The sequence below is a fragment of the Delphinus delphis genome, chromosome 1, assembly GCF_949987515.2.
Source record: "Delphinus delphis chromosome 1, mDelDel1.2, whole genome shotgun sequence".
Lineage (NCBI taxonomy): Eukaryota > Metazoa > Chordata > Mammalia > Artiodactyla > Delphinidae > Delphinus > Delphinus delphis.
In genome coordinates, this window is record NC_082683.1 from 168577699 (window position 1) to 168596267 (window position 18569).

Consider the following 18569-nt stretch of genomic DNA (forward strand, 5'->3'; position numbering starts at 1 on the left):
AAATGATTTATTATCAAATAATCACGAGTATTTTGTGCATATGCTTTGCCTTGTTCGCTGGCAACTGATACCAATCTGGTCGTTATCAACAGCTGATTGTTAAAATAACCTTCCGTCTTCTACACACACACAAAATTAAAAGCCAATTATATTATTTTTCACCGTTATTATTAATGTAATCTTTAAAAGCAAGTAAACTAAATCTAAATCATATTATTATAATGAAAATATGTTAGCAAAGTTTTAAATTTATATTAGAAAAGTCAGAGTCTTAAGTTATCCAGCCTTTGGTATTTATTTAAAAAGCCAGATCCTGAGGGGAAAAAGTAGATTATGTTTCAGTTTTCTGCTCTAACACTAAAGAGTGATAAATGTTGCCTCATTAACATATAACTGAATTGGAAGCCTTATAAAGAGATTTATAAAAAGAGTTGGGCTTATAGAAGGAACATTCATTTATCTAATGAAGAGAAATAAAAATGTCCGTACAAGCAACCATGACAATCTCATCAGTTTTAAAAATAATGACTGAAATTTTATGTATTTTTACTATCCATTCAAAAACAAACCTGCTGGTATTTATGATGACAACGCAAAATGGGATTTGATAGCAGATGATATCCTTTGTTCCATTTAAGGTTAATAGGATTTCTTTCCATTGTTACTCTTTCAAATACTAATCAAATATGAAAACTTTGTGAGAAGAGCAGTAAAATGATAAGCAGTATATAAGTACTGTGAGCCTTTTCAGCAATAAATTAAATTATTTTTATAATTTGAAGAATAATCTATTTTTAATGAATATTATCTTTATAAATTAATCAGTTCTACCAGAGGCTATTAATATACTTTAACAAAAAGTTTTAACCAAGTTCTGTTAATGTGGTGTCATATATATGTTATTCACCAAATGATCTCAACTTAAAAACATAACACTGAGCTGTTTAGAACTACAGTTACATATCTATTTTCACAATAATGCATATAGAATTAATCACATATATCAGGGTAGCTGCTCTCAGAGTGTGGTGACTAAAAATAGTGTACTTGATATTAAACATCATACAAACTATATAATGGGGAAACTGAAAAGGATAACAAGATGCATACTATTAGGTTATATTGATGTCCTATTAGGTTATATTGATGAATTCACTCAGGTAACACTCAAAGTGTTAGTTTTCCGAAAGAGGGAGATGAAATATTTGAACATTTTTCTGGTACTATCGCCTACAGAAATAACTATTTTCACTTCACCATTTATGAAATAAAGCAAAAAGTGGTGAGGACAAGCTATATAGAACATTATACAGTTGAAAACAAGAAGGGGACCAAAACAGTAGGACCATTTGAGTATCCAATGGGAAGCGCAGGTTGCAGTAAAATCATAGCAGGAATTCAGCAGGTCTGGGATGCACGTGCACTGAACACACACGCCAGGTGACTAGAAATCCACTGTTAATAAAAAAGAAGAATCAGAGCACATCCTCACTAACAGGGAAAGGTTTTTGAGGTTGTGAATCAACAGTCCTTGGTCCCTACGACGGACAAATTTGGGTTATGTTGCCAGATACGACAGCATTAAAGTCAGCAGGAAGACCTGAATGGACACTGAAAATTAAAATAAACAAAAACAATAGTCATCCAGGAAGCAAAAAAGAATCAAATCAGAAAAGAAAACCGGAATGGCTCTGTTATCGTGGGTTAGTGAGGGGCACCATAGTGGAGAACGCATAACACTATAGGACTGGATAAGTTGACTGGTGTTGCTGTGAGAATTATTTAAAAGCTGGAGAGAAATATTCTGGTATAGTAGAATTTTGAGGGAGGCTGTCTAAAAATACAGAACTTATCTAAAGAGATCCTAGGACTTCTGACTTTCCACAGTTCCCTTTGTTTGACCTTTGCCACAAGTGAGACTGTTGATAACTCCAAGTTTTCTAACAGTTTTCTCCTCTGCTTCCTGTGATATTGTGCCTCTGTTTTTCTGTTTATTATCTACCTATAACTCCCTTCCTCTGCCTAAATCCTACTAATGCATTCCACAAGCCTCAATCCTTGGCCCTCTGCTCTACTGTTCAGATACTTTTCCATCAGGTAGAAAATCCTGCCATCTTATAATGATGGCTCTAAAACCTCTATCTCTAGCTCTGACTCTTCATCTAAAAGTCCTCTTTAATAAGCTTTTGTTCAGTGCTAATTATAATGTGCCAGACACTCTTCCGAGAGATAGCAAAATCGCCGTACAAGACACCACCACATGGAGGTGTCCTAACATCATCACAAACTCAAAATCTCACAACATCTTTTTGTAAAAGCTTCACTGAGTGTCCCATTCAGAATGTTTTCTTATCAACATCATGCTTTTGTTGTCATTACAACCATTAATCAGCTTTGCTGAGATAAAAATGCAGCTACCTTACTAGCTTATAAGACAAAAAGTTTATTTCTTACTCACATTGCACGCGGGCTAAGTTTCCCTGTGGCTATGGCCCACAACACATGGCTTAGCCCAAAATCAATGAGATGGGGAGGAATCATTATTTTATGAGGAGGCGGGTAGGGAAGAATTTTTGGCACACGTGGATACCAATCCACCAGTTAGGTTGACCATAGCGAAGTCTTCCAACTTTTTTCCCGGTGAGTTATAAATTTATCCAGTTAGCAAAAAATTCTACAGGCTTTCTATGTGACATTTACTGTGATCGTTTGAGATATAATAAATAGAATAGTCATTGCATCTCAGGAGCTCCCAAATAAGAGATGTAAATAAACAAATGGGTCACAGTGACACAAACACCTACAGGAGTAAAGCATGAGGAAGGCACACCTAATACCTGCAGTCTCCTACCATTCTATACTCAGCCTCAGGAGATCCGGAAGGTTAATCCGTAAGTAAAGTCTTGAAGGATGAATAGGGATTCAGACCAATGGGAGGCAGGTCAGAGTGAAGAATGGCATTCCAGGCAGAGTAAAGAGCACTTGCAAAAAACCTGTAGGGCATGGCGTATCTTGATATATCATGGAAAGTGGTTTAACGTGTCCAGAGTATGTTTATACAGGTTTAGCAAGAAGTGAGGTTAGATAAGCAATCATGAGACTATGAAAACGTGACATGTCATGTTGAAGAGTATGAATTTTGTGCTGTATGCTACAGTGAGGATAGTGGGCATGGGAGTGAAACTATCAAGTTTAGGTTGGAGTCAAGAGATTTTCTGAGGGACAATGCAAAGTATTTGATGACTGATAAGAGAGAGCGGGTGGGGAAAAGAAGGTGGTGGGGAGTCAGGGATGACTGTGGGTTTCCAGCTGAATGGTTGTATCATTTACCTGAATAAAGGAATAGAGAAGGAGGAACAGATTGGGGCTATCTGAGGGACCTCCAGAGAAGACTTTTAGTAGGTACTTAGCATATGGATCTGCAGGGATCAGGAACTGAGGCCCATCATCTAATCACCCTGAGCCTCCATGTCTCCGCCTATAAAATGAAGATACAACACCTGCACGTTCGACTTGACAGACTGTTACTGGAAAATATGAAACAATGAATGTAAAACATGTGTTTAAACAAGAAAGTCCTTTAGGGCTTCCCTGGTGGTGCAGTGGTTGAGAGTCCGTCTGCCGATGCAGGGGACACGGGTTTGTGCCCCGGTCCGGGAAGATCCCACATGCCACGAAGCGGCTGGGCACGTGAGCCATGGCCGCTGAGCCTGCGCGTCCGGAGCCTGTGCTCCGCAACGGGAGAGGCCACAACAGTGAGAGGCCCGCGTACCGCGAGAAAAAAAAAAAATGAAAGTCCTTTAAAAATGTAGGAAGTTATTTTATTAAAGTCACATTCAGCTCCTTACCAACCTGCCGCTGCGCCTCAAATACTCTGAGCCATCTAGATCAACATCCTCACCATTTCCTGTTACACCACGCTCATTCCCAGTTTCAGACCTTCATTCACGCTGTTCCTAACCGAAATGGCCTTCCCTCTCCCCAGGCTATAGTCTACTGATGCCCCGAGGTTCAGTGCAAGTCTCACCTCTTAGACTTTTGGAGGTAACGTTAACTTCTCACCTGAGCGCTTATTACTTGCCTGTGTGTTTGGTGGGGGTAGTGCCTTTTAAATTGACTTTCCTTTTTAATTAATTTATTTAATAGATAATATATTCACAGTGTTTAAAATTCAAAAGCTACCAAAGAGTTTACAGTAAAAAGCCTACTTCCTACGCTTATTCCTCAAGTTCTCTTCCCCCCAGGCAGTTAATAACATCAGTTTTTGGTGATCCTTCCCCAGACAAGCAAATTAAAATCAGTGGCTTTCAGATTATGCTCTGGTGGCTCAGATGACAACAGAGGCCACAGGGAAAGAGACCAAGCAGTTCTGTTTCTTCTGATTCCAAAATAGCTGCGCTGTTTGTACTTATTTTACATACAGGGCTAAAAATTTTGCTAAATTTTAGTAACAGCAACTGTTACTAAAGTTTTAAAATTGCTAACTATACCATTCATTTTGTAGCCTAATATATACTATATGGCATTATTATTATTATTGTATTCATATACAGCTGTTAGGCAAAAACAAAAATTTATGCAGAATAAATTTGGAAATGGTGGTTTAAATAATTACTATAGGACTATGTGTTCTCAGCCCTAAAATCTGAGCTCTGAGAAATTATACTGAGGGTGTGTGGGGATGATAAGAGGAGAGGTGTAAGCAGAAAAAGAGAAAAAACGGAGTAAATATTCCACATGCCTGGGAAAGAGCAGGGCGTTAGGTTTTGTAATAAAAAAATACGACACTGGGCATTCTTATTGCTCCTGGGAGGTGGCTAAAACTCTAGGGATAAACTTGGTGGCAGCTGTGGAAGAGACAGGATTCTAAGCACTAGGGAAGATATCAGCTTTGGCAAAAATTCCCTTTCCCTTTATGTGGCCCAGTAGCCATGGAATCCTCCAAGGATGAATCCTGAAGGATCAAACACACACATGAGCTCGGACAATAGACATCTTACGAATGAAGACCCGACAAAAGTAAGAATCTCTGCTATGTTGGCACTACTTAAGTCTCACAGGACTTCTGTATAAACCAGAGAAGGGAAATCTCCAATAATGACTGAGATTGAACTGCCTATCAAACCTATATATAAGGGTTTTGGAATCAAACCAAACTGGGTTTGAACTTTTCTCCACTTATCACTAACAGTGTATCCTTGGGGAAATAACTATCTCTGAGCCTAAAATTCGTCATCTATTAAATGGTGATAGTATTCACAGGACTGGTATAAGACTTTAGTTGGTATATACATTAAGTATACAAAATGCTTAGTACAATATTTCACTTTCACTAGTCAACCAGTAAATGTCAGCTATTTTAATCTCATTCAATAATTATGTACTGAGATCAGATTATGTTATTTATTGAATCCTCATGTGCATTCAATGGCAAAAACAGATAAATAAAACAGACCTGTTCTGAAATACCTTACAGATTAATAGATTTAAAAACCATCAAGAACCAATCTAACTGAGGAAAATCTCCATTTTTAATTCTTTTCAAGAGCGCAAAGATAATTAGATGCAAATCTGGAGAATAACTTGGCAATGATGCTGAGCAATACTCTTTTTGATCAAACCTCGTTGAGACACTAAAGTAACAAACAATTTTCTTGGGTGGCTCATTACTTGAACTTTTAAAGATATTTTTTCAGCAACTCCAACACGATTAGAACAAATATAGATTCCAAAGTTGAATATTTTGACAATAGCCACTGAAATGTATACACTTTAATATGTTTGATTAAAAGGAGGTGTCAATTCATAACCATCTGAATGGTGGCTGTGAGCAGAAATAGCAGCAATGAAAGTTAAGTCATAATGTTCATGGAATGACATATACATAAGTATACTCTCCTGTCTTGTCTACACAAAGATATAGATCTCCAACCACTAATGAATAATAATAAACAATAGGGCTAAAAATGCTCATTACTCCATAGAAAACAGCTTAATTTTTGATCATCCTGTTTAAGTAATCTGATTCTATTAAAAACTGACTTGAAGGAGCTCCTACTGGCCAAATCTAGGAAAATTTTAGCACCAAATCAATTAGTGATAATTTATTATAACCCATTAAATAAAATAGGAATTCATGAGTTAAAACTGATGAAAGAAAGAAAGAAAGAAAGAAAGAAAGAAAGAAAGAAAGAAAGAAAGAAAGGAAGGAAGGAAGGAAGAAAGGAAGGAAGAAAGAAAGAAAGAGAAAGGAAGGAGGAAAGAAAGGAAGGAAGAGGAAAAAAGGTTCTTTCTTATGCTAAAGTGCTAACAAGTATAAACAGAAGAAATGACAAAATTAGAAAATCACTATTTGACAAATATGATAATAATTGATTCTGGTAAGATCCATCATTAGACGCTAAACCTAGGGTAAAAATTTTTGATGAGGAAGAAGGTATATACCCAGTCTTAAAACATTGCCTCACAAGATAAAAATAGCAAGTCTACAGTGTAAGTGTGTTAAATTATCAAATTTAGCGTTAACTGCCATGCAACAAACTGACAGTATATGGTTCCTAACATGATGTATTGAGATGTATTTCTAGAAAAAAGGCATAACCTCAATCTAACAATGAAGAAACACAACCAAACCAAAACTGAGGAATAATCTGGAAAATAGTCTATATTCTTCAAAAATATCAAGGTCATGAAAAGCAAAGACAGACCAAACATATTAAAGGTGACTAAAGAAAAACAACAGCTAGGTACAAAGTGAAATCCTGGTTTTTACCCTGGAAAAGATGTTTTTGCTATAAATGACATTATTGGGAAAATCAGTGAAACGTGAATAGCGTCTAAAGATTAGATAATAGTATTGTACAGATGTCAGTTTCCTGATTCTGATCATTTTAATACGGTTATGTAGAAAATATCCACTGATGAATTGAGAGGAAAGAGGCACCACTTCTGCAACTTTGTCTCAAATAATTAAAAATAACCATAGAAAAAAGACCAAAAATATGTATAGAGGGGTAAAAGAAAATGATAAAGTAAATTTGTTCACTTTAGTGAAGAAATCTGCGTAAAGAATATAGGGGAATTCTTTGTACTATTTTTGCAACTTTTCTGTAAATCTGAAATTATTTCAAAACTTAAAAATTACTTTTGAAGTAGTCTGAAATGTCAATGATGTAAGAGATTTGTGTTCTAGACAAGAAAACCCATGCTAACAATTAACAAAATTAATGAAAGACACTTTAAGTTTGTTGCAGACATGTAAGTGGGCTATTCAGCCAGTTAAATTAAAAGAATAAACTTTTCTTTGGTTTTCGTGGATTTTTAAAATCTTAAGTGACATATTAATTAAGAGGGAACGTATAGTATTAAAATACGAGCTTAATTTGAGAGAATCATGTTATTTAGAGAAGTTATCACTAAAATGGGTTCCCCTGTAGGGACATCAAATCTGCTTTATAAGAGCATCACAGTGATTTTAAACCTAACTGTAAGATCCAATACTTGTAAAAAGTTTGGGCCAGCATTTTTTAAAAAATACTTTATTTATTTCATTAAATCTAAAGTATTAGGCTCTTACTCCAAGCAGTCCCTGTATTTTATTAACATGTTTTAAACTTTTCTTGCCAAAGGTGAACTCTTATCATTTAGTTGTCTACTTATTTTTTTTCTTTTCCCTCTCTATGTCTTTTAATTTCACTTAGATGCCTCTAATAAAGAATAAATTAAGAACAAATTTAAAGTATTATAGTAGAAAATAGTAACAAATCAGAAAACTTGTGAAGTAGGCAAATGATTATAAACCTCCTCATTTTGTATCAAAAAATTATTTTTTTCTTAATTTCTGAAATCATTAAACTGAAGTATAAGTTGGCATGTTATCTCATACTTCTGCAAGTCTATCAGTGGATATAGATGATTGTGTTATGCTATATTTATTAAGGCAATCTTCAAAAATCCCAAGAGTCAATTATAGGAAATGGTAAGTAGCACAGAGAGAAATTATCTTACATTTTTATTTTGTAGAATTAATTTGGGGCACTTCAACCAATGTTTATTGACAGTGCAATGGGCCAGGGATTGGTCTAAATGTTGGTGGACCAAAGATGAACAAGCTACAGTGATTACTCTGAAAGAGCTCACCGTCTAGAAAATAGAGACTCTTCAACAAATAATACATACAAATGCATATGCTGTGAACGGTACTTTAACAAAAATAAAATATCTAGTATAGTTTGGGTATAAAGAAATGAGTCATCAATTCTCCATGGAAAAATCAGCAAAGGCTTCTGAGAAGAATTCTCATTCTAAAAATTAAACCCAATTTTGTTCTCACATAACTATTATCAATAACTTCAAAACTACATGTAAATGTGACTAAAGTGAATTAGTTACAACAAATTTAATAATTCAAGTGCCAACATATATAAATTTTATATTTACCTTCACAATTAGTTGATAATGTTGTCTGCCTAAGTAACCTCTCCATTGTTTCTGAATAATTGTTGCTACTCTGTGTAAGTACCTGGGTGAAAAATATGCTTATTAGTATGCTTTCATTGAAACAATGATATATCTTCAATTTTTGCTTCGAATATTCCTTTTCACAATTCAAGAAATCAAATTCAAAGCTGAGTTTACATGTACTTTTAAAGACAGTATGAAGGTTCCCAAAAACCCTAAAAATATGACCTAACTAAAAAAACTAAAAACTACTATATGATCCAGCAATCCATTCCTGGGTATATATATCCAAATAAAACAAAAACATTAATTTGAAAAGATACATGTACCCCAATATCCAATAGCAGCATTCTTTATAATTACCAAGATATGGAAGCAGCCTATATGTCCATCAACAGATGAATGGATAAAGAAGATATTTTTATATATACATACACACACACACACACACACACACACACACACACACAATGGAATACTGCTCAGCTACAAAAAAGAATGAAATTTTGCCATTTTCAACAACACAGGGTATTATGCCTAGGGAAATTAGTCAGGGAAAGCCACATACTATATGTTATCACTTATATGTGGAAGCTAAAAAATAAAACAAACTAGTGAATATAACAAAAAAGAAACAGACGCGCAGATATAGAGAATGAACTAGTAGTTACCAGTGGGGTGATGGAAGAGGGAGGGAATAGATAGAGGTAGGGTATTAAGAGATACTACTCTGTAAAAAATAAATAAGCTAAAAGGATATATTGTACAGCACAGGGAATATAGCCAATGTTTTGTAACTATAAATGTAATATAATCTATAAAAATTTTGAATCGCTATTAATATGAAACTAATATTGTAAATTACTTCAATAAAAATAAATAAGTCAAGAGAAAATTAAAAAGAAAGAAGAATGCAATGAAATATTGAAATATATTTTTTAAAAGACTATGTAAAACAGGTCATAGTGACATGTTAAGAAATAAGCCAGGCACTATTGATATGAATCGCTATAAGTACTTTGAAATAATTTGTGAGGTCAAGAAACACTTCCCTTTTTCATTCTTATATTACTCAGTCTATCTTAGCTAAAGTCATTTTAGTCTGCTGAATTAAAAAATACTCTCTGCTCCCATGTTCCTATTTGGTATAGTGGCCAAATGAGAACCATCATCTTCATGCTTTTATTTGCATGTCTGGCTCCTACTAGTAAATATAAGGAATTATACAGTATAACCCCTAGCTGACCATCTGAGTTAATTATGGATTAGTCATATTCTTCCAGGGCAATATTTTTCAGAATTGATGAGAAACTGAGGGAAATTTGAGCACTGAAGAAAAAGTGGAAACAGTTAAGATAGGGATCAACTACAGTCTCTGTAATCAGAATGACATCATTTTGGTGTCATTTGCCTTTATTTACCGACACGTTGGAGAGGACTGGAATAGCTTCTTTTTGTTTTGTTTTGTTTTTCTTTCTTACCAGTCAATAAGTTCATTGCTATAAAAATACAAGTCCAATAATTTTTCACATCCTATGGAACTTGAAGAAAATAATCTGATCAAGTATATTTATGACATTGAGAATTTTTAAAAGCGATATGGTCAACATCATTTAGTTTCTTTATATGTGAGAAAATATGACCAAAAAGAGTTATGTCTTTAAAGGACATCATATAATTTATTAACTTCATTACAAGTAAAATAAAAAATTATTTGCAATAAGAACCACATGAATAAATTACATTTTCTAAGGAGTATATTTTTATGATATATCTGAGGTTCCATGACAAAATCAATATACCTGATATATGCTCGAACTTGACATCCTCGAAACCAGCTCTGGATTTTAACTGCTGCATCATTCTCCTTTTTTCGAAATACATCCACAACGCTAAAAAGAAATTTTTTAAAGCATTTCATTAGTGACTAATATAATTCTAAAGCAGATCAACCTGTTAAACTTAATTTTTAATTTCTTTGAAAATGATAATTATAATTCAAATGTCATTTTAAATAAAATTAAAATACTAAAGAAACTATTCCAGAAATTATAAGTTATGTTTCAAAAATTAACCTTTCTCTAAGAGGCCATGTGCTTTCAACAGCTTTACTTTTTTTTAATTTTATAATCACCTATTTGCAACTAATTAATTCACCAGTGGTTTTTATAAGGAAATTTAAAAAGCAACGTGCTATTTTGTCATTATTTTAAAAACATAATTATTTGAATTTACTGTTTAAATGCCACTACACATATTATGAAAGATTAAAATCGTTGCATATTTCACTTACTATATCAGTTAAATGAATTGCCTCTAAGTAAAATGCATCCATCATTTTACCTGTTCTAGATAGAGTTCTTAGAACATGTATTTCAGTTAAAGGAGGCAGGGGCCAGGGCCATAGGCCTTATAAAGAGATAAGAAATTCAGTCTTTAGATTTTCTGACTTATAGGAAGAAAAGGTTTAGTCAGGACAGATCTCCATCTTAATTTTTTCAGTCATTACAATTCTCCCTGTCCATCCCCGTCTGATAAAGTCATGTTGCTTAGGGCAATTACTGTAGACCACAGAGTAATTTCTCTCCTAGAAGGCTGGCTGGCACTTAGCACTTTATGTTTGCTGAATGAATAAAGAATTGCTAGTCACTTAATTTTTACTTTTTAAAAAATTCTCTCAAGAATTGTGTTTTCTTAGGCTATTTTTTTGTTTTCATTGTACGTTAAATATATAGATTTCATTAAATTTATATAATTAGAACAAAAATAGAATGGGAAAAATATTTCAAACAGTATTATGAAGTTGGCTGAGAAAGCAAACAGGATTAGCAATTAAACTGTCAGTGACAAATAGTTAAAGAAGCAAATAGACAGATTATCTACTAGATAAGCAGGAAAAAGAGTTACCTAGAAAGCCTGACTGAAAAGGACCTACAAAAGCAGAGAGAGGAACAAAAATTATGCATCAAGTCAGTGACCGAGATGTGAAAAAGAGTAGTGGTGTGAAATAGCACAGATCAGTAAGGTTGCATAAAGGGTAGCAGAAGTGAAGAACAAACTGTAAAAACTACACAAGAGAACAGTCACTCACTTTACCAGATAATGGAAGGCACCATGATAAGATTATCGTATGATGCAATAAAATTAGCTGGAAATAACTGTGTGAGGACACACTAGACAATTAGAAGAAAAGAAAGTTTCATTATTGCTGTATGTTTGCCCTTCAGGTACAAAATAATAGCAGAAACATGTATAAACTGTATTCTTGGCTCAAATTATTAGACTGCACGTGGGAGAGACAACAGCTTAAAGTCCTTTCCTCCATGGAGCCTTCCTTGAATCCCCAGAATCCATGAGGCCTTTCCATTACACACGCTCATAGCTCTTCATAACATTTAACACAATCATATGTAATTGTTTAATGAGGGTCTTTCCACTAAACTTTAAGGTGCAAAAGGCAGTCATCTTGTCTATTTTGTCCCACATGACTCTCTCAGTGGGTCCAGAGAGATAATGGATGTTATGCCTAACACTCAACCTTTGTCCTCCCAGAGCTGCTTCCTCTGGGGGACTGCATGTCACCTGCCACATTTAATCTCTGTGAAGAATGCCATTTGCAAGCTCCCTCACTACACCTTTCACTGCATGGACATCTCTCCCCATTTTAGGATGACAGAGTTGTTGAGAACCCAACAGGAACCCCCATGCTCTTAGTAACTTGAGTCCTGGGGTGATTATGGGTAATAGGCAGATCTCTGAATGAACCTGTTGAAAGAAGCAGAGAAAAGAATAATAATATCTTAAACAAATTAATACGTTATGTGCTAGCACTGTTCCTAGCATTTACATACCACTGAGTTAACTCACATATAATCCTTTCACATCTCGATGAAGTAAATAAATATGCCCATTTGACAGCAGAAGATACTGAGGCAGAGGGAAGTGTAGCTATATGCCCAAGGTCACACATTGGTGGGTGTCAGAGCGGAGATTTGATTCTAGGTAGTCTAGCTCTCAAGGCTGCATTCCTAACCATCACTTCCCCAGAAAGGGAAGAGGAAGGATGAGAATAGAAGGGAGGGAAGTAAAAGGGAAGAAAAAGCAAGGAAAAAAGGGGAAGAGAAAAAATGCACGTAAGCCATTTCCAAATATAATATTGAAATTGTGTGGCATAAAATAGTACCAATCTCCTAATAACAATAAATAAAGATGAAGATGTGGAAAAACATCAACATCTATAGCAAAAAACGAAAATTTCTCACTATACCGAGTATTGTGAGAATGCAGTACAATAGGCACTCGTGTATATGGCCAGAAGGAAACAATTTGGTCTTTGAACACATACAGAAAACCTTCATTTATAAGAGTGTCAAAAGTCACACAACTTCAGGAATGTTCATTAGAAGTGCATACACATACACATGGTAGTAAAACTATAATGGGAATGATAAAACACAAATTTCAGGACAGACGTGCAGTAAATTTCTAAGATCTGTCATGTCTTCATAAACTAGGAATGCCATAAATGGGAAAACCAAAGATTTTGTGCTGTGGTCACTATATTTGAGGGAAAGAAAAGAAACTTTGAAAAAATTAAACAACCCAGTAGAAAAGCAGCAAAACACAGGCAATTTACAGAAAAGAAAATACAAGCAATTTACACTTCTAAAAGCCTCTGACCTGGGTTCTGGGTATATTTGCACTTTTGAGATCTATAGCAAACCATCTTGTGAGTGCCGATGTGTATTTCAGGAAAAATTACATTGAAACAAACAAGGTCCTTAAAATTTCAGAAAACAAGCCCCTTTTCTCAAGAAGCTGAAGTTAGGGATTGATGAATGGTTACCAATGTCAAATTTTACTGTCAAATGTCATCACTGTTCCAAAAAAGGTAAGCACATTTAGAATTTCGTTCTGAACAGTTAACTGATAGATGTTACTTCCACAAAATATGTGAATTTGCTGCTTCTGCAAGGCAATGTGAAAGAGGAAGTATTACCATTATGTATTCAATACACTTATTTATGGAATTTTGGTACAATGTACATTGAAAAACATGTGAAATACTGAAGAAACTAACAAATGGCATTGAAGTGTCTTTAATAAAAGATCTTTTATAAAATGTTGTTTTAAAAAAGCACCAAAAGACACTCAAGATGAGTCAGGAATTTTTTAATGATGTATCATTGTACTATTAAAGTAACAGAAACAACCTAAATAAGCAAGAGATGGACTACAGTACATCCATAAAATGGAAAACTATTTTGTCCTTACAAAAAATTAAGTGGATCAATGTCTTCACATAGACAAAACATGTTGTAATGGGAAAAAAAAGGAAGATACAGTACAATACAACATGATCCCATAGTTATAAAAAACAATTTTAACTACATGAGTATGTGAATATAGGCACAGAAAAAGTCTTGCTTAGTACAAATAAGGTTATTAAAAGTGGTTGCCTTTAGGAAATAAAATTTGAAAGGAGAAATTTATTTTATTAACTTCTGAATTTGGCAAATTATTTTATAAGAGCTGTGTAATACTTCGTAATTAATTTTTTTAAATTTGTAGTGAATAAACACAATCCCTTAGAAAAATAGAAACACATTTTCAAGTTTAAGGGAAATATTAGACTTATCTAGGCATTAAACCCTAAGGAATTTGACCATTTAATATAACATGAACTATGGCCTAACCTAGTTAAAATATTAGGATAGTGGCCAGCACTTTTGCTTTGCGGAAAGACCTTAGCTCAAATTCTAACTGTGTCACTTACTGGTTGGGTTACCTTAAGCAAGTTTTTTAATCCAAAATTCAGTTTCTTCTGTAAAATTTCAACAACAGTGTATCATGGGTATGTTTGTTGGCATATCACAAAGAAACTGGAAGACTGGTAAGTAATATGTTTTCAATAAATGATAATGATAATTACTACATTTTTACAGAATGATGGGCATCTATGTAGATTGCAGGAAGAAAAAAATACCAGTCTGTCAACATCTTATTCATTAATTCAAAAAGATTTATTATATGTAAACTATGTGTTAGTATGGCATTTAATTATTATTGAATAAATCTGACACGTAACATTTTGTTAAGCTTAAGGTATACAGCTTATTACATAGATACATTTACATATTGTAATATGATTGACAATATAGTGATATTTATCATATTATATAATTATAATACAATATTACTGTCTATATTATATGAATTAGATCTCTATGGCTTATTTACTACTCATTACACATTGTACCCTTAAACACCATCATTCTTAGCCACCCCCCTCCTCTGGTAACCACCATTTACTCTGTTTTTTATGGGTTTAATTTTTTCAGATTCCACATATAAATGATCTAATATAGCACTTGTCTTTCTGTCTGACTTACCTCACTTAGCATAATGTACTCAAGGTCCATCCATGTTGTCACAAATGGGAAGATATCTTCCTTTCTTACGGCTGAATAATATTCCATTGTGCATATGTACCACATCTTTTTTACCCATTCATCCATTTATGGGCATTTGGGTTGTTTCCAAATCTTGGCTATCATAAATAATGCTGCAGTAAATGTGGAGTGCATATATCTTGTCAAAATCCTGTAGTCATTTCTTTTGGGTATATACCCAGAAGTGGAATAGCTGGATCATATGGTAGATCTATTTTTAATTTTTTGAGGAATCTTCACATTGTTAGCCATACTGGTTGGACCAATTTACATTCCCACCAACAACATACAGAGGTTCTCTTTTCACTACATCCTTGACAGAACCTGTTGTCTCTTGTCTTCTTGATGACAGCCATTTTAACAGATGGGAGATGATATCTCATGGTGGTTTTTGTTTGCATTTCCCTTATGATTAGTCACGTTGAGCATCTTTTCAATATAGTCCTTGCATCCCAGGGATAAATCCCACTTGGACATAGTGTCTAATCCTTTCAATGTGTTCTTGAATTCAGTTTACTAATATTTTGTTGAGAATTTTTCCATCTATAGTCATGAGGGATATTGGTCTACAGTTTTCCTTTCTTGTATCCTTATCTAGTCTTGGTATCAAAATAATGCTGGGCTTTGTGGAATGAGTTTGGAAGTGTTCCTCAACAGTTTGGAAAAATTTGAGGAGGACTGGTGTTCATACTTCTTTAAATGTTAGGTAGAATTCTCAAGTGAGACCATCTGGTCCTGGAATTTTCTGTGTTAGAAGTTTTAAAATTACCAATTCAATCTCTTTACTTGTCATTGTCTGTTCATATTTGCTATTTTTTTCTGATTTAATCTTGGCAAGTTGTTAGCTTCTAGAAATGTATCCATTTCTTCTATGTTATGTAATTTTTTGGCATAGAATTGTTCAACAGTAGTCTCTTGATTCTATGTAGTTCTGTAGCATCAGTTGTAGTATCTCCTCTTTCATTTCTAATTTTATTTATTTGAGTCGTCTTTTTGTCTTAGGCTAGCCAAAGGTTTTTCAATTTTGCTTATCTTTTCGAAGAACCAGCTCTTAGTTTTGTTGATCCTTCCTATGCTTTTGTGGTCTCTATTTCATTTATTTCCATTCTGATCCTTGTTATTTCCTTCTTTCTGCTAACTTTGAGCTTAATTTGTTCTTCTTCTAGTTCCTTGAGGAGTAAAGTTATGTTGTTCATTTGAGATGCAATTTCTTAATAAATATATTTATTGCTGTAAACTTTCCTCTCAGAACTGCTTTTGCTGCATCCTGCAATACTTGATATGTTTTATTTTCATTTTCATTTGTTGAGACAACTTTTTATTTCCCTTTGATTTCTCTTTTGATCCAATGGTTGTCTAGAAATGTGTTGTTTTCACATTTTTGTAGACCTTCTCACTTTTCCCTTATTGATTTCTAGCTTCACACGATTGTTGTCAGGGAAAATACATGATATGATTTCAATCTTTTAAATTTGCTAAGATCTTTTTTTGTGGCCTATCATACAATCTGTTCTGGAGAATGTTCTATGTGTACTTGAGAAGAATGTGCATTCTACTGCTGTTGGATGGAATGTTCTGTATATGTCTCATAAATTCTTTCCTTATAAAGTGTTGTTCAATTCCAACGTTGCCTTGTTGATTTTCTGTCTGGACAATCTATCCATTACTAATAGTGGAGTATTAAATGCTCTTACATTTTTAGTGTTATTGTCTATTGTATTGCCTTTCTGAGTTTTCTTGCAGCTCACTGAATTCCCTCACAACACCTGTTTTATATTCTTTATTATTTAGATTGCAATATTCCATGTCTTTGGGTTTGACTGCTGGAAAATTGTCATTTTCTTTTTGTACTACCATATTACCACGACTGTTCATGGTGTCTGATGAAAAGTACCTCTGTTGCTGCTTTTTTTTTTTTTTTTTTTGGCTGTATTTGAAGTAGCAGATGCCTTTCTTATTTGGTAAGGCTTAATTTACTTTGATTCTAACAATTCTACAGATGGATAATTAGGAGTCTTCCTTTTGTTTTCCAGAAGGTGGCGCTACAAATACAGGTTTTGTGTTCCTCTTCCTGGAGCTGACTTGCCCCTAAGGTTGGGAGCACACACACAAAAATAAAGCAAAGGTAGTGGCAAAGGCTGGAGAGGTGTGTACTTACTACTTGGGACTTTGAGTGTGTCTACAGCTTGGTAGAAAGGTTCTTAATTGGGGTGGGGGTGAGGGGCGGGGGTGTCCCAGATGTCCATAGGCAGTCCTGTTGCCTCCTGGGGCAGACAGAAGATGACTTCCTTTAGTTCTTGTGGTCTGCCTACTTCCCTGTCCTTCATCTCCCTCAGTCACTGAGTGTCCTCAGAGAGAGCAACTTGTCCCTCGAGTTGCAACACGTGTGGCTGGGCAGACCCTCACTCACCGCCTTCATCCTCCACCTCCTCTTCCAGAAAGGTTGTGCCACCTCACTGACAGGCTGGCCTCTGCCTTCTCTGCCATCACTCTTCTGCTGCCACCATATCTGACACCACTTCCCTTGCTCTGCTGCCTCCTCTGCCATCTAATCCATCCACTTTCAGGTGCACAAATGGATGGATATCCCAGGTGTCCTCGTATGCTGTACAGAGGTGCTTTTTTCTCTCTTTCTCTTTCTTTCTTTCTTCCTTTCTTTCTTTCTTTTTTTTCTGGTTATGGATGTCTGATTAGTTTTAAATCAAAGTGGAGAGAAAAAAGGAACAACTTATGCTGCCATGATGCTACCGTCACTTTTAGCATGCCATTTAAGCCAAAGATGTATATATGACATATTCTGTGCTCTCAAGCTTACAAACTATTGGGTGGGCCAAAATGTGCCTTCAGTTTTTTAAGTAAAAATAAAAGACACATTTTTCATTTTCACCAAGAACTTTACTGAACAACGTATTCACCCTTTTGTTCCACTATCTTCTGCCATTTTTCAGGCAACTTCATAATTCCATCTTCCCAAAACTTTTTATCTTTTTGAGCAAAGAACTGTTCCAGGTGCCTTTTAGAGTCTTCCAGGGAATTGAAATTTTTTCCATTAAGAGAATTTTGTAAAGACCAAAATAAATGGAAATCCGAAGGTGCAATGTCTGGTGAATACGGTGGATGAGTCAGAACTTCCCAGTCAAGCTGTAACAGTTTTTGCCTGGTCATCAAAGAAACATGTGGTCTTACGTTATCCTAATGGAAGATTATGTGTTTTCTGTCGACTCATTCTGGAAGCTTTTCGTCGAGTGCCACTCTCAGTTGGTCTAATTGGGAGCAGTACTTGTTGGAATTAATCGTTTGGTTTTCTGGAAGGAGCTCATAATAGAGGACTCCCTTCTAATCCATATACACCACAAACCCATCTTTGGATGAAGACCAGCCTTTGGTGTGGTTGGTGGTGGTTCATTTTGCTTGCACCACGATCTCTTCCATTCCACAGTATTGTATCCACTTTTCATCACCCGTCACAAATTGTTTTAAAAACGGAACGCTTTCATTACATTTCAGTAAAGAATCATGTGCAGAAATATGGTCAAGAAGGTTTTTTCACTTAACTTATGTGGAACCCAAACATCAAAGCGATTCACACAACCAAGCTGGCGCAAAAGATTTTCAACGCTTGATTTGGATATTTTGAGTATGTTGGCCATCTCCTGT

At 34.8% G+C, this 18569-nt stretch overlaps 1 protein-coding gene across 1 annotated transcript in view; it reads right to left on the reverse strand.

Annotated features, from left to right (window-relative positions):
* The window catches only part of SPATA17 (spermatogenesis associated 17), a 187455-nt gene that overhangs the window by 152145 nt on the left and 16741 nt on the right, over positions 1-18569 (reverse strand). The window contains exons 2-3 of the mRNA XM_060011032.1: positions 10263-10352; positions 8440-8521 (exon numbers count right to left, since the gene is read on the reverse strand). Of these exons, the coding sequence (XP_059867015.1) occupies positions 8440-8521; positions 10263-10352 (172 nt within the window). The remainder of the gene's footprint in view (positions 1-8439; positions 8522-10262; positions 10353-18569) is intronic.